Source organism: Chiroxiphia lanceolata, chromosome 17 (assembly GCF_009829145.1).
Source record: "Chiroxiphia lanceolata isolate bChiLan1 chromosome 17, bChiLan1.pri, whole genome shotgun sequence".
Taxonomy (NCBI): Eukaryota; Metazoa; Chordata; class Aves; order Passeriformes; family Pipridae; genus Chiroxiphia; species Chiroxiphia lanceolata.
In genome coordinates, this window is record NC_045653.1 from 1,094,457 (window position 1) to 1,111,165 (window position 16,709).

The 16,709-nt window shown below is 43.3% G+C and overlaps 1 protein-coding gene across 9 annotated transcripts in view; it reads left to right on the forward strand.

Moving 5' to 3' along the window:
- Window positions 1-15,250, forward strand: part of RBM39 (RNA binding motif protein 39) — a 30,579-nt gene extending 15,329 nt beyond the window's left edge. For 6 of the 9 annotated variants that reach the window (XM_032705007.1, XM_032705002.1, XM_032705005.1 and 3 more), the window contains 10 exons: window positions 467-619; window positions 1,185-1,322; window positions 2,919-2,984; window positions 3,988-4,192; window positions 4,392-4,469; window positions 10,022-10,054; window positions 11,181-11,256; window positions 11,400-11,505; window positions 14,083-14,161; window positions 14,252-15,242. In XM_032705007.1, the coding sequence (XP_032560898.1) occupies window positions 467-619; window positions 1,185-1,322; window positions 2,919-2,984; window positions 3,988-4,192; window positions 4,392-4,469; window positions 10,022-10,054; window positions 11,181-11,256; window positions 11,400-11,505; window positions 14,083-14,161; window positions 14,252-14,352 (1,035 nt within the window). In that variant the 3' untranslated portion in view covers window positions 14,353-15,242. Of the gene's footprint in view, window positions 1-466; window positions 620-1,184; window positions 1,323-2,918; window positions 2,985-3,987; window positions 4,193-4,391; window positions 4,470-6,065; window positions 6,246-10,021; window positions 10,055-11,180; window positions 11,257-11,399; window positions 11,506-14,082; window positions 14,162-14,251 lie in introns of those variants that run through there. The other 3 variants (XM_032705001.1, XR_004360024.1, XR_004360025.1) reach the window with 3 other exon arrangements.
- Window positions 15,251-16,709: the final 1,459 nt, after the last annotated feature.

The following is a 16,709-nucleotide window of genomic DNA, read 5'->3' on the forward strand; positions in this document are numbered from 1 at the left end:
TTGAGAACTGTAAGCAAGTGGAGCTTCCTGTACCTGTGCAAAGGGGGATGAATGATGATAAACTAGTTATTAAAGGCTTTGAACATGAAAATGTAATTTCTCAGGAGTTCATTGTTCATGTGATGTGATGCAAAACATGTCGATTCAATTCTGATTCAAACAACTTCATTTTTCATATTTTTCTGTCTTTTTCAGATAGATCTGTCAGTTACACTATAACTTGAAAATTCATTTAACTTCTAATTTTGAAAAACTTTTGTCATACACTACATTTGACTTTGAACAGCAGCTTTAGTGCTCTGGGATATGTTTGTTAAAGCTGTATGCTGCCATAGATTTTCAGCACAATTACAAAGCCATTGGCTTGGCAAATGATCATCTCATTATTAATACCTGTCTGAGGAATGGGCTGCATTAGGTTTTTTCCTTTATCTCCAAAATACTCATGTCTATTCTTGCCTTTCAGGTTCGTGATGTGCGAATGATTTCAGATAGAAATTCCAGGCGTTCAAAGGGAATTGCTTATGTTGAATTTGTTGATGTTAGTTCAGTGCCCCTGGCAATAGGACTGACTGGACAGAGAGTCCTGGGTGTACCCATCATAGTACAGGCATCACAGGTAAGGAGTTGTAAATGTCATTTTTGTTCATTTTGAGTTATGCCTTTTGTGTCTTGCTGGGAAACTTAATGTTTGAAAGTTTGGTTACCATTGCATGTTTGGAAAACCTTAACAAGGATGATTATTTAGCTAATTATAAATGGACTTTTGTTTCCCATAGATGACAGACAAAGCAATCCAAAGTGATATAAATGCATTTTGAAGATACAGATTTTAAGCAAGTAGTAGTAAAGAAATTGAAATAATGTTACAGAATTGTAGGTTGTACTACTGTGTATGCTTTCCAGCATGTGTAAAAACTGTTAATTTACTAGATACAAGCCAGAATTACGCATGAAGTTTTTCAGTTTGAAGGCTTTTGGAATCTGTGTCTCTGTACTTGGTCATCATCTTGGGTTCTGTGGATTTTAATTTAAAGTCCGATGGATAGTCTACAGATTATACTACAGCTTGTGGTTTTTTGGTGAATCTGCCTAGTTCTGATCTGATAGATACATACTGCTTATGTTAGGGCTTTTTATTAAATTTTGACAGAAGGTGAGTTTTTATGTTCTCCTTTTCTTAGGCAGAGAAAAACAGAGCAGCAGCAATGGCAAATAATCTGCAGAAGGGCAGTGCTGGTCCCATGAGACTCTATGTGGGATCATTGCACTTCAACATAACTGAAGATATGCTTCGAGGAATCTTCGAGCCATTTGGCAGGGTAAATGTTAATTTGGCATGTTGTGCTAGTTTATCTGAGAAACCTAGATTAGTTGTGGAGCGCTCACAGCTTCTGCAAATAATTCAGCTTCACACCCACGAAACGTTTGTTCCCTTCTTGCACTGCTGTGCCCATAAACATCCCCAGGCTTTGGGTGCGTGGGTGGTGTTGGAGAACAGATGAGGACCTGGGTTTGTGGTGGTGTCCAGTGAATTGGAACGGCAGATATTACAAAGGAAAGCTGAGAATTCCGTGAGTACCTAAATTAAGGATCAGGGGGAAACAAAAAAAAAAACCAAACCAAAACAAAACCTCCCTACTTTGTATCCTGCTCCTGTGACTTGTGAATATCTTTCCCACCCGTGATTGTGAATGAGGGCCCTGTTTCACAGGTTAAAGCACAAAGCACAGAATTGGGGCTGAGGTCTTGGAATATTTTACTATCTATCAGCTGTGTCTGAGGACTTTTTGCTTAAGTTTTAGCTCATGTAAGGACCAAGAACTAGTGATGTGGCCTGTGCAGCTCCGACTCATGCCCCTTCTCACTCCTGAGCATTGGGCCCTAGTTTGCAGCATGACAATAAGTTTTTGTAGAGAGAATTATGGAAGCGAACAGATCAAATCCAAAGTTTCCAGTGGAGCTACAATAACTGTTAGCCATACTGTGCCAAGGTACCTGGGGTATTTCATTATGAGACAGGGGAAAAGTTAGGTACTTAATGGGGAAAAAGAAGTCCATTAATGTTTGGGTTCTTTTCATACTGTCTTTGGATATGAACCCTGCTTCATACATACGGTGGCAGTGCTTTTCACATGCATTATTCAGACCCAGTATGCCCATCCCTTTAAATCTCTTGTGCAAAACCCTAGAAAATTGCTCTAGTTGATTAAATTTTAATCCACATGGCTGCTGTTCTTGGGGGTTTTTTTTGTTTTTTTGTTTTTTTTTTTCTCAAGGTCTGGCAGTAGCATTAAGGTAGTTTTAGGAGGGTTACATGTAGAGCTGTGAAGGTCTTTCCTTCTTATTCCATATACTCCAGTCCTAAACTCAGTTTTATCTTCTGTGTTGCTGTCTCTTCCAAACACTACTTTATGGCTCATGGATGACTCAACACCGTGTTTTAAATTCAGGAGTTACTCCTAACTTCTAGGAGTTCCCAAATACCAGTGATTATTAAAATATACAACCCTTTCTTAAAGACCCTGGTCAGACACGCAGACTGCTTTTCTTAGATTGTGAAACAGTTTCTCAGCATATGAGATGCATGACCAGTGTGTTTCAGTGAGGATCTGATGGTGTCTGTGTGCTCATGATCTGCTGGAATGTTGCATGAGGAGCAAACTTCTGCCTGGAGCTGCACTCAAACCCCTTCCATTTACCTGCTTCTGTCTCAGTATTGGAGCACCTGTCTGACTGTCAGTACACTAAGTTTGACTTGAGGAAGGCATGAGAAACTGATTAAAAAACCCCAATAAATACAGTGGTTTCACATTCGTGTCTGTGTATTTGTCAGGGCTGTTTCCACGTTGTGTTGTGGTATCTTGTGGGTTGTTCCAAATTGTCTGATAATAAATAGCATTATTCTTGTCTTTCAGATTGAAAGCATTCAGCTGATGATGGACAGTGAAACTGGACGCTCAAAAGGATATGGATTCATTACGGTATGACTGGGATTGCTGGGTTTCTTAGGCCATTTCTGGGTGTAATCTTCCCATGTAGTAGTGTATCTATATATATATAACCTTGTCATGTGTATATATAGCAGCAGTCTACATTGCTACTATATATATACCTTATCAATCCATATTGCTGTTGTATCTAGAGAGCAGCTACTTTATCTCTGTTAGGTCCCATTTTAGAAGTGTCGTGTAGAGGACACACAGCACTGGCCCTTTTCTTTGTTTCTGCCAGTTGTCTGGGTATCCTGGGTGAGCAATGGATGTGTTTAGGCGGGAATAGTTTCCTTTGGAGTCAGTGCCTGGGAAGCAAATGCTGCCTTCTGCAGGCAAAGACACTAGTAAAGACTGGCATTTTTCACAGTTGTGAAAATGATTGAATTTGAGCTTTTTGGGGGACGTAAAATTTTAGAAGATGAAACTTTCAGTTGAAAACATCTCTCCTCTTTGCCCTCAGGTACACAATTTTGTGAACTTGAGTTTCTTGACTGACCTGGCAATTTGTCATGGGGACAAAAGTCTCGGCTGGGACCTCTGGCACTTGGACACAAATGAAACCAAACTAACTATATAGTTCAGACTTGACGGTTTTAACACTGATAAAATGTTTGTATGTTTATTTTGATGTTTCACAGCATAAAGCAGGACACCTGTTAGGAATAATCAGTAAATACCATGGCAGTTGTAAGGTTACAAAGAAAGTGACTGTCACTCTTTTAAGAGAACTGCAGCCCAAGACTTCTGTTGATTGCAGTATCTAGATGCTGTAACTTGAACTATAATTATGTTTAAATACATCACCTAAATATGAGACAGTAAATACTGTGTGTTTGGTTTAAATTAAAAATACAGAGCATATTTAAGTTAACTTGTTGCTGTTATCTTAGAGAGTTTCTTCTGTTTCTGTAATTGTGGATGTTGCATACAGTAGAAGTGTTGCTGAATCCTGTAGGCACTATTACTGAATTTCCCCTTTTCCAATCTATAGTTCTCAGACTCTGAGTGTGCCAAAAAGGCCTTGGAACAACTGAATGGATTTGAGCTGGCTGGGAGGCCAATGAAAGTGGGACATGTAACTGAGCGTACTGATGCTTCCAGTGCCAGCTCCTTTTTGGACAGTGATGAGTTGGAACGGACTGGAATTGACTTGGGAACAACTGGTCGCCTTCAGTTGATGGCAAGACTTGCAGAAGGTGGGTGTGACATTTAATAGGAAATGTGCAAAAAATACACAAATTTGCAGAGTTTGAATTAAAACCCCCCACAGAACTTGGGATAACCGCATGAAATGGTCTCTTTAATCTTTTGACAACAGTAAGATTTCTGGTCCTCGTGTTAGTGCATCCCTGAGTGAGTGGCAGTGCCTGCTCCAAGGTCTGTGTTGTGTTGCAGGTACTGGGTTGCAGATTCCCCCAGCTGCACAGCAGGCTCTGCAGATGAGCGGCTCTTTGGCCTTTGGAGCTGTGACAGGTAAGAAATGATGACCTGTTTATTTTTCAAAATTACTTTTTGCTTTATAATTTTGTGACAAGAGGTACTTTAATATGTTTTGTGATCTTTTAAAATGAAAACGCAGGTGTTGCAGTGTGTTTGACACACTGTAAAAAGCTGCAAATCCGTAAGCAGATAACCAGGGACAGTGTATCACAGTTGGGATGGCTGTGATTCACTTTGTAGTATTTTTGCAAATCTGCTGTAGTTCACCTAATTCATCCCAAGCCTTCATCTCTTTATCTGTGCTATTCTCTGTACAAATGGGGACTTGTAAGTTCTACTGCACTGTAAGTGTTGACTGCTAAAAATGGCAGGCCCAGAATTGGACGGGCATTGACCCCTGTGAAAAGCCTGGGCTGTACCAGGGGCAGGGAGGTTATTAGGACTTGATGGGGGACATGTCCCGAGGGTGGCAGCAGTGTTAGATATATACAGTGTGTGTCCTGGTGAGGAAGGACATTGTATGTCAGGGAATGTGTGTTGCTTGGATTTGGCTGTGGTTGTTTGTGTGTTCTGCAGGTGAGTATGCTGGAGTGAGGCTGAATATATGATTGCTGCTGCTAGTTCTTACTGGCCTAAACAGCAAACTGTTCAAGGGGTGTTCAGGACTAGAGCAGTGAGTAACCTCCCACGGGAGATCAGGGTTTCACAGAGTGGAATTTCTTCTTTTTGTTACTTTTAGTTAGTAAGAAGAACAGAGAACGTTCAACTGTCATAGCAGTAGAAAATGACTTAATGTCACCAATAACTAGATGCTGGAACATGTGAGAAAGTCTCCGGACAGTAGCAAAGAGTAGGTGGCATTGTTGTTTGCCTTCCAGCAGAATTTGTGACAGAAGTGATTCAGACTTAATAAGATAGGCCTGGATCATGTTACTGAAGGTCAGGTGCAGTCCTATGAAGAGCGCACATGTAAAGCTTTAGACAGTTGCTAAAAGAATATAATAGGGTTGTTCTAGAGATGTGCCCTTGGAAGGAAAAGGAACTGGCTAGTGAAAGGAAAATGTTGGTTGTCTGCTGAAGAAGAAAAGGATGAAAAAGGCACCGAGGTAAGGAAAAAGTGTATCTAGACCAGAAGGAGAAGGAAAGGTCACCACCACTGAAGTTAGATCACTGTTAATGCAGGTGATACAGTAGTGTGGCAGTCAGGTGTGGAAACAGGTGTAGGCAGTCAGAAATAAGTATTTAAAAAAACCCTCAATCCTTTCCCATTTGAAACAAGCAAGGCCAAAAAAATCTCACCAAGCTCACCAAATCAAGAATATGGCCAGAAATACTTGATACAGAACTGTTCAGATAGATGGAATCAGCATGAGATAACCTGGCTATGGAGAAATAAATGATAAGGTTGAATACAGATGTTTGAAGAAGGTGCATGCTTAGCAACTGTAGAAATGAAAGTGGTAGGGGTAGCATTGTTTATTCCACTGGTATTGTACAAAAGGAATAATGCAGACATGTGCAACTTTAAGTAACTTTGGACAAAGGTAAAGCTTTTTGCTGCCATAGAGTCATGAGCTATCCCCAAAGTGAGATTTGGTTATGGATTAAAGATCTCTTTACTCTTGTTAGAGAAAATTACTACCAGGAATTATGTCATTGTGGGAGACTTTAACTTCCCTGATACAGATTGGAGAAGAATTGCTAGTAATAATGGTGGGGCCCAGATATTCCTGGATGTGATATCCGACAAATTTCTTCATCAAACACTCACTGACTCATGAAGAGGGGATGCTATTTAAACTCAATTTGGTAAGTAATGAAGATGTTATGGATGAGAATAGAAATGACCATTGACTTGAGGGATCATGAGTTGCTCATGTTTAAATGAAAGGATAAACAAACAGGTCTGTAACTAAGGCTTGTGATTTCAAAAGCAATGGTTGAAGAAACAAGGCAATAAAGTCATCTGGTCTGAGCAAATTGGGTGTTTGAACAGGCAGGATGTGAGCAGTTTCTTGTGTTCCACATTGCTAGTGCTGTATTGGATCTGTATTCCACAGAAAGAAGAAAAAGCCCTGTTAGAAATGGGCTCCGCACTCAACTTGGGGGATTAACTACCTCAAAAGAAATAAGGAATAAGCACACAGCCTATGAAAAATAAGAAAAAGGACTAATAACAAAAGAATATTTTTAGTTTGGGAAACAGATAGAAAGAAAATTACCTGCCAGCAGTCAAACTGAGCTAGACATTGTAAAATACATGAAAGGATAGATGAAGGTTTACAACTCTTGGAGAACAAAAAGGAAGCAGGGCTCAGGTGAATGAAAAACTACTCCCAAAGTATTTCTAAAGTATCTCATTGCCTCAGTTTGTAGTGGGTACAGTGGTCATAAAGGTTGGAATTTGAGGAGGGTAAGCTAGGAATATGTAGTAAAAAAAAAATAAAAAATTATTCCCAAGATAGAAGCAAAGCTGAAAGAGCTGAGTGTAAACAGTTCAGAGGAGGAAGAAAACTCCCATGAAATGAGTGAGGGAAAGGATGTGTGAAACATGAAATCTCATCTCTGGTATTGTCAATAAACATTTAAAGTCTGTGATATTGTGTGTCACTGGAACATATAACTCTAAATTATCTGCACTCAAAAGAAAGGAATTAAAATGCCATCTGGCCAGATTCTGGTCCTGTTACTGTCTCGACTTATCTCCTTCAGAAGTCATACTAAAGAAGGGTAAACTGGAGAATATTATGGAAGTGTAGCAAACTGTCAGAGAAACTGCATTTCAAGGCTAACAGTCGTTGATGGAAGTGCCTTTCCTGGGCAGAGCAGCCGTAGCAGAGCTCTTCTCACTGAACTTTGGGCTCCTGTCGATGGGGAGTTAGTAAGCCAGAGAAGTGGGTAGCACAGGAAGTATAAGGTATGTAAAGAAGCTGGCTCAGAGAAAGAGGGACTTTTTCTAGGTGAAAGCTGGGAAGGTTAAAGGCTGTTGTTGAAGCCAAAATTCAAGTGTTGGGCTTGTCTTGTTTCGTACTTACATGAAAAACAGTGGTGAACAGTGGGGGTGAGGTGAGTGAACACAGAGGTGCTGTCAGTTAAGAGGTTATTGGGGTGTTGTATATTGTTCACCTCTTTGTGGTTAAATCAAATTGCAGTTCTGTAGCCTGGGAGCTGAGCAGTGAAAGGTTGCCCAGGAGGAGGAAAATACCTAAATACTGCAGTTTGGGTGACAGGGTATGACCTGGCAGCTGATGCACTGCCAAGGTCAACTGTGCTCCTACAGAGACAGGACACTGAGCACCTGAGCCACATGCCCACAAACAGTTCTGATCAGCCACCTTCAGGAGGGATTCAATCAAGCTAAAATAGGGAGGGTAAAGAATCAGATTTACTGGAGACCTGAGAACTTGGCCATTATTCCCATGGAAAAAATTCCAGCAGGAAAAGGAATTTAAGCTAAATAGTTGTAGCTGTGTACCCTGTTCTCTGTCTGAACATGTGAAACTTAAAATATTCAGCCTATAGAACATTCCTCTAATGCTTTGTGGGGCAGTGTATTCCATCCTGGTGGAAGGAGCTGTCTGTTTTTGGAAGAGATTGAGATGGTGCACTGCCCTAGAAGGAGGAATAGGTGTTACCATATGAGACCTCTGTTTGGTCTCTTTCTCTTCACAGTAATGGTTTGGCACTCTGGGCATTACTTGCAGGCTTTGGCCTATTTAAAGCCATCTGGATTTCAAAATAAACACACAACTTCGTGTTGTTTTTAGACACAAAGTGTTTGGTAGCTGTTTCTGTATTTCTGCTTTCTCTGTGCACTGAGCCTGTACTCCCATCATGCCCAAGAGGTTATATATACAGAACATACTGGAAAAGTTACTTAGATCTGAACTTGACAGATGTATTAATTTTAATTTCCACATATTATTTAAAACTATGTGTAGGGAAAGAGTTGACGGTAAAGAGAGACAATGAATTTCTAAATTCTGAGTAATTTTAGAAGGGAGAGGAAAGGACTGTTCTTCAGTCATGAGCAACAAGAGAATTCAGTGAGTTGATAAAAGATTTGGTGAACAGCAGGTTATGTTTCAGAGGTGGTAGATAATTAATTGATGAAACTGTTGCACGAGACAGCGGTAGCTGATTTTTTTCTGTGTTTACAATTGTTCTGGCTCTTGGCCCTGGACAGAATTTGCACTGTTGGAATGTGCAGGTTTGGGGCGGGAATTCTGGAGCATTCGGCTCTAGAGCCCCAGCTGACCCACACGGACAAGTTCAGCTGGACATGATGTGCCTGTGCAGGTGGGTCAGAACTGCAGAGGGAGAGTGTCTGTCCTCATGGAAACTGAGGGAGTTCAGAGATTTTAAACACCTTTGTTTTCAAAAGTAACTAGGTAATTACTTACAGATTTGGCCAAATCCATGCAGTTTCTGCAGAGAATACAGGCTAAGATATAGCCTTTGCTATTGTGATACTTCCACTCTATGGAGGTGAGGTTTTCTTTGTGTTCAGATCTGGATGGAAAACATGCCAAATGTAGCCAGCTCTTGTTACAGCTTGGTCTTCAGATCTTGCTCCTTCCAGTCTTGCTTTTCAGAATGTGTTCTTAGGAAGGTATTTGGGAAGGCACTTGAGGAAGATAGAGAGAAAAAAATCACTCCTGTTGGTTCTCCAGTGTTGTCGAGGAGGGTTTATTAGAAAGGGAAAAAGTGTGTTTGTACCTGATGCCCTCAGGTGTTCCCAGGTAAGCTTGGAAGCTTGCTTGGTGTCTATCACTTTGCTGCTCTCTAAACCAGTGAATTAAGATGATGGTTTACTTCAGTCTTGTCACTCCTCGTGTCTCTCTGCTAAATGGAACATTATTGAAGAGGCTTATGCTTGCAGTTCTTGAATTCTGAAGTTTGCTATTCATTTTGAGATGTTGAGTGTTGAAGTCATGGCTAGAAAGTCTGCATTTGTTTGGTCCCATCACTTCCAGTTGGGACAGCTGTATGTTGCTAAACAAGTAAGTAGTGTTTTCTAGGCAAATTAAATGTTCTCAACTCTTGAAAATGTTTTTTGAATTTGAAAAATACCGAAAGTTCTTTTGTCATTATGACATCTATATGGAAAGATAGCAGGGGAAATATCACCTCATTCTGCTCAAAATGAAATTTGATAACTGCTTTGAGAATGTCAGGTTTCTATAACTGTGCTTAACTGCTTTCTGTTAATAAAGATGTCAAACCTCTACTGCCTGTCAGAATTGCTGTAATTGTTTTCTCATGGAAATGAATTGTAAAGAGTTCAAGCACAGCAAAGGCAAGAAGAGGATGATAAATTGAATTAAAGGACATGGTCATGTCCTTTAAGGTGTTGTTTCTCTTTGACATACACTTACCTTTGTGGTCATGGAATCTGTCAAGTACAGAATCTCCCAGCTGAGGAGCTGAGATTAGTGAAGGTACTCACAGCTAGAGAGGAACTGTGAGAGTGGGTTGAGGCACTTGAATAAGCTCTTAACCACAGAAATACAAGCTAAACAACCTGGCTGGCAGGCAGTGATGCTACCAAGCATACTAATTAACTTCTCTGTATTTTTCTTTAGATTTACAAACAAGACTGTCCCAGCAGAATGAAGGTAAACTAGCATTTGATGTGAGTTGTAATTAGTAGGTCTTGTTGCAGATGGCTGTAAGTGAAATGCTTGTGGTGCAGAGTTTGCCCACACTGAGGCCTTGGTGTTCTGTAGGTGTCCCTGGGGAGTCATGCTGTGATTGATTTTTTGACTGGAAATCCTTCGTAGCATTTGCTCTGTGTTGGTGACATTCCCCAGCCGTGTGTTAGTCCAAGAAAACGGGTGGTGTTTGTGGGTTTAGGTGTGGCTGGGTTGGGGGTGTTCTCCTTGCTTAGAGGGGTCATTTGAGAATCAGGAGCTGGGGTTTCTGTCTCTGAGTAGTTCATTATCTGACTACACAACCCAAAATATCTGCAGTGCAGGGGGAGAGGGCCGTTATTCCAGCTCCACTGACAGAAGCTGCAGCCTGTGGAAGGGCACCTGTGGGACAGTGTTTAATGATGACTGGCATGATGAGCAGCAAGAAATGACAAGTAGTAATTCCACAGTTACAGGGAAGGAGTATAAATTTATCCTGCAGTTAAATGTTCATAATTTTTATTGTGAAATGTTATCTATAATCTGCATTTTCAAGGGACAGAAGTGTAGATACACTTTTGAAGCATAATTCAACGTGCTTAAAACAGGTTTTGAGAATTCACCAAGGTCTCTGTCCCTTGCTGTGCAGTCAGCTGGGGAGGTGCCACTCTGTCCTGAACTGCTACTGAGCTTCCATGAGGAGCAAAACATTAAAGGTGCTGCTGGCATACAGCTCAGGCAGACATTTTAGATGCAGGTCAAGATGCATGTGTCTCTGCCTTTTAATGTTTACTTGGAAAATCTGCCAAAATCAATGTACACGATTATCTTTTCACTTTTCACCTTCAACTGTGGTTCATATGTGCCGGTGTTGGTATTGATCAGTTTAAATGGATCTATCATTGATAGTGTTTTGTAATGAGTTTTGTTTTCCTGCCTTCGATTTCTATTTAGTCAGAACTGTTTCTGCCATTGCTGAATGCTGGGATTTTAAACAGATAGGAGATACTCATTTAAATTACAGCCATGCATAGTGGGTTTGTAGATATGTTACTGGTATTTTTTTTCCATTTGTAGATATTTTACTGGTATTTTTTTTCCATTGCAACAGTTCTGGCTGCAGCTGCTTCTGTACAACCACTTGCAACACAGTGCTTCCAGCTTTCCAACATGTTTAATCCTCAAACGTAAGTGACTTATTGTGTGGCATTTGTTGATGACTTTTACATGTGAGAAAGAAATCAGAATGTTGCAAGAGTGTGTTTAATGGGTTTGGGCTGGATTTTGTCTGAGTGATATCTCTGTCCTGTTTTTCCTGCCCCCCATACAGTGAAGAAGAAGCTGGCTGGGACACAGAAATTAAAGATGATGTGATTGAGGAATGTAACAAACATGGAGGAGTTATCCACATCTATGTAGACAAAAACTCAGCTCAGGTATGCCTGGTTCTGGGGGGACACTGAGCAGCTCTGTTAGCAGTTCTGTTGCTTTATTTTGTCTAGAGGGAGCATTACAAATATGGAGGTTTTCCCTAAACAGAACCTAAATTTCTTGAAGCAGTGTTGCAGTTTGTCCAGGATGTTGGTGGTTCCCTCCTGTTGCGAATCATGGTGTGTAACTGATGTGGGTATGACCAGTTTGCTGCTGCTGCTCTTGCAGATTTACCCAGCTGAAGTTCTGTGGCTGAAGAGTAGTGACCAGTTCAGTTCAGGCATTTGGCTTTGCCCTTAAGCTGTGCATTTCCCCCACATCAGGGACTTCCAGTTTCCTCTTTCTAGAGAGCCCAGGCTTCAGCACAGAGGGCCCCTGCTGCAGCAGAATTGAGGTGTGCAGGAAATGTGAGCCTCAACCCAGGCTTGGGAACACTGGTGACGTTAGAGCCTTGCAGGGGACAGTCTGAGGGCCTGGAGCTAGAACAGGGAATTCCAAGTTCATACCTGCATCTTAAACAGGTGAATATATTTTTCTTCACTGTGTTGACACAATCCCCAGATTAGTTACCTCTTCCCTGTATTTCAGCTCTTAGAATATATAAACTGTGGAAGGTCTGTAAATAAATTTGGCCGCCTGGAACCCCTTTTATAAAGAATTCAGAGCCCAGACTGAAGTTCAGTTTTCAGATGGTCTCACAGTCAGGCTGGTTTCTACCCTTCAGCCCCTGGAGGTGTCCTGTTGTGTTCCATGCCATGGTGTGGGGCTGGAACCCACCCTGCTGTCCCAGTCTGTTTAGGTGGGGTTGGTCTGCCCTGGTGATGCACTTGGCACTCACTGACCATTGCTGTCCTTGTGCAGCTGCCACAGTGTCACCTGAAACACTTTTCCATGAGTTACAGAGAGTTTAGATGGGAGCTGCAGTTTAGTATGTAAAACAGTGTCCCTGGCACCTTGTAATCTTCAAGGTCACTGCTGTATTGGACTGTTGGAAGGCAGAAACCTTTCCCACAGTGTGTGTCTCTTACTGTCTGAGAGATCACTGTTCTCTGACAGATAAAAAGACCCAACCAACAGCCCAGAACACCCCCCTGCAAAAGCCCAACTAAACACAAAACAAAAAAAATCATCACATAACCCCCCCAAAAATGCACCAGCCCTCAACATCCCTCACATATGTTCTGAGCATGTGGAGCTGCAATTCTATTTTACCTTAGCAAGTGGATTTAAAAGAAAAAACTACAGCTACTGTGTCGTGAGTTAAATGTTTCATAAAAAATGAAACCCATTTTGTTACAGTAGCACAGCGATGACCTAGATATAAAACACCCACCGATATTTAAAAATACTGGATTTGAACTTAAGCTCCCTTGTGCTGTTCTGTTTTGCAGGCTGAGATTCTGGGCACGTTCAGGGCTCTGTCCCAGCCAGACTTGCACACTGAGGCTGTCAGGGCTTGGCCATGAGGGGTGATTTGTTGTGGATGAAAGGGTTGCAGTCCCAGCTGAGTGCACGGCTCGTGTACTGCACTGGGGGGTCAAGGAAAGGCACAGCTTTGTGTTGCTGTACCTCATTTTGGGGTTTAAGGAGCTTGGGTGCCGTTGCAGGAGGAGGCTGAGAGCAGAGCTGTGTGTGTTCATTGCTTAATGCCTTCATCACCAGCCCCTGAGCTCAGGGTCACCCCCTGAGCAGGGAATGAGCTAGATCACCGTGGGAAGAGTTAGTACAGGCTGGCAAAGGCTGCTACAGGGAAGTCTGTTTCTTAATATATTATTTTCCTGAAAAACCTCTTTCAGCTGGAATCTGATCTGGTTCAGGAATTACTGATGGTGGTCTATTTTTAAGGAGGCAGCCAGAAAAATGCCTCGCATTACTGTGGGCATCTGTGTGCCTTGGAGGTGTTGGATGTGACTATTGCAGTTCTCCAGATTAGGGAGGCACAGTGCTTGATTTACAGATGGGGAACTCCAGGTATCTCTGGCCAAGTTCTAAGATCAGTCTGTCATTCACCCTGGGGACCATCTCAGGCCTCCTGCCCTGCTGGGATGGGGTTTTCCCTTTCCCTCAGTCCCTGTTCAAGTAAAGACAGATAGATGCTGAAGTTCATGTAAGAGAATATTTACAGTATCAGTCTCCCTTGAGGTGCTGTGTGTTCTTCCTGGCCTGAGGAATGGGGCGTGCCCGCTCCTTGTGGAATCGGGCTGGGAGCTCAGACCAGGGAGGGAGGGATCTGTGGCTGAGGTCAGTGGCTCACAGCCCCTGGGGGCAGCCACACCCCGTGTGCTGTCCTCTCTCACAGCCTTCAGGGCCCCTCTAGAGGGCTCTCAGGAGCCACCCACGGCTCAGTGAGAGCGGATGAGTGCACGTTTGGGCTGTCTTGGAAAATCCTGCTTAGAAAGATGTGGTGCTGCCTTAACTGTTCCCGTGGGGCGGTGCCTGTCAGGACACTGCCCCCTGCCCCCTTCTCCCCTGTTCCTTCTGTCACTGGTCCATGCCAGTGGGGCAGGTATGGCCAGGGGCTGGCTGGGGCACAGCCCGTGGAAGTGTCCCCTCCTCACAGGCTGCCTCCTTGTGTCTTGCAGGGCAACGTGTACGTCAAGTGTCCCTCGATCGCCGCTGCCATCGCGGCCGTCAACGCGCTGCACGGGAGGTGGTTTGCAGGTGGGTGTTTCACGTGCACTTCTCTACTCAGTCACCCCTGGCAGAAACGCCCAGCCACTGATGGTTGTTTTTGTTTGATCCTGTGCTCAGGTAAAATGATCACAGCAGCGTATGTACCTCTTCCAACGTACCACAGCCTTTTCCCAGACTCCATGACTGCAACCCAACTACTGGTTCCTGTTCGACGATGAAGATTAATTTAGTCAGTTTTGTACATAGGTATTTTTTGGAGGAAGATTGAGTTATCTTTTATTTAGATAAAACTAAAGGAAAGGATTTAATGTCATTTTGTGTACACTTCCTGCTACCTTTAAAAATAAAACGAAGTAAGCAGAAATGCAGTGTGTTCATTCTCCCTAACTAGCATTTCCACTGTATACAAAGCTGTTGACTTCTTGTTCTGCCTTGTAATTCTTGTACATTGACTAAGGTGATCCGTAGGAACTGAGAAGTAGCTCATAGATAACAAGTTCTCTGTAAAAGGCAGATGGGACATAATTAAATTTTTAATGTTTCACGAGCCTTTCTTTTAATGCAGCAAAGACATTTTACATTTCACTAAATGTGGGTGATCTGCTCAAGGGCAATATCAGAGAGAGACTGGATGAAGGGACATATTTAGTGTTTTGTACAAATGAAAAATCCAAAAGGCTACTGAAGGCTGACTGCGGCAGCTACTCAGCTTGCTTTGTGCTGAATAATTGGTAAGAATAGAAGGATTGAAGGGTTTTATTTCTTGATGGTAACTTTTGATTAATGTATCTGTAAAAGTTTCTTTGTAAATACTGTGAGGTGTGTCTAAGTTTCCAAACAAAACGATCTCTGCATTTCCAGATGAGTTTTCACGTGTGCAGTGAGGCAGAGCTGACAGATTCCAGCCAAGGCTGAAAAGGGGTAGGAAATACAGAAACGTGTTTTGTTCTGGTTGCATATAATCTTTGCTCTTTTTAAGCTCTGTGAGCTCTGAAATATATTTTTGGGTTACTTCAGTGTGTTTGACAAGACAGCTTGATATTTCTATCAAACAAAGACTTTCATATTGCAACAATCTTTGTAAGAACCACTCAAATAAAATTCTCTTTAAAAGGCCTTCATGAAGCTTTATTTCTCTGCTCTCCCACTGTGACTTAACCAGTGTGTGCTGTGGCCTGCAAGTGAGTGATGGGTGCTGTGCAATGGTGGATGTCAGGGATACCACTGCAGGTATCCCAGGTGGAGATCCGTGGGATACCACGTGCTCAGAGCACATGCAGGAGCTGGTTCCTGCTGTTCCCAGCCCTCTGCTCTGTCGCCGTCGTCGTTGAGGACCTGGGCACAGCTCACCCTCCTCAGACCTGCTGGAAGTTCATTCCAGAGCTGCCTCCCTCCTGCCCACCTCCACCCCCATCATTCACAAGTGGTTGGCAGTCCTGGAGCTGGAGGAATCGGTTACACTGGCTTTCACTCTGCTTTCTGGAGGGAGCCTCCCCTGTGCTTTCCCCTTCCTACCCCTGTCCTGCCTCCCTGGCCTTTCTAACCACTCAGAAAAACTGTTTGGCCAAGGTGGAGAGTATGGAGTGAGAACATTCCTTCTGGTGGGGGAAGGCGAGGCAGGCAGTGCAGGGATCCTGCTGCTGTTCCCAGAGCACTGGGATGACTGGCTCTCTAGCAGGGCTGTGTGTAGCTGTGCCTGAGCTGCAGTGGGGCAAGGGACTATCCTCAGCAATCCAGGAACTGGGAGCAGGTGACTGGAGGGAGCACAGAGGTGGGGAGGGGCCAGGAAGACACTACAGGAGGGTCTGGGGGTTTGTGACACAGCTGCTCTCTGGCTGTGCTTGAGCTTTCTTTTTTTAGTGTCCAGTATTAGTCCCTCAGTGCCAGCTGGAGTTAAAGGAGCTGTTCTGAGCTGAGCCCACGGCAGCAGGCTGAGAACAGGCTTTGAGTGCTGGATTGGTTCCACCTTAAAAACAGGGAAAAAGGCACCTGCACCAGGTCAGGGCTGTACAGGTGCTGGCTCAGGCAGTGCTGCTGCTCACCTGTCTCCTCAGAAAGAACTAAGGCAGGAGCAGCAAGAAGCCTTGTTTCAAAAGACAAGTACTGGCACATTGCAACACCAGCCCCCGTTTCCTAGGTCTGCTGCAGGCAATACTTTGGGGTCAGGGAATGGTGGGAGGGATCCCCAGCTCTCCCAGGGAAACGTGGCACGCTGTGGGCCTACTAAGGCAGGTTGTAGGAAAAGGCTCTCTTTCTGGGAGCACAGCTCCTACAGCCTGCCCAGGTCCTGGGGTCCCTCACTCTGTGAGGGTACCTGCCCTTTGTCACCTGCAACTCAGAATGCTTGAAGGCAATGGAGCTGCTCCACATCCACAGGGGGAATGTGAGCTGCCCAAGTGCCAAAGGGAGACCTGTGTATGCTGTACTTACACTGGTGAAACAGGAACTTTAACGCAGTACCAAGGATGATTAATTCTCATTGTCTTGGGAGTAAATGATGAGAGGAAAGTAGAAATTTAGTAAAAAGCATGTTTAGAATAGCAGAGCATGGAGGGTGGGGCTTTGCTGTTTCATG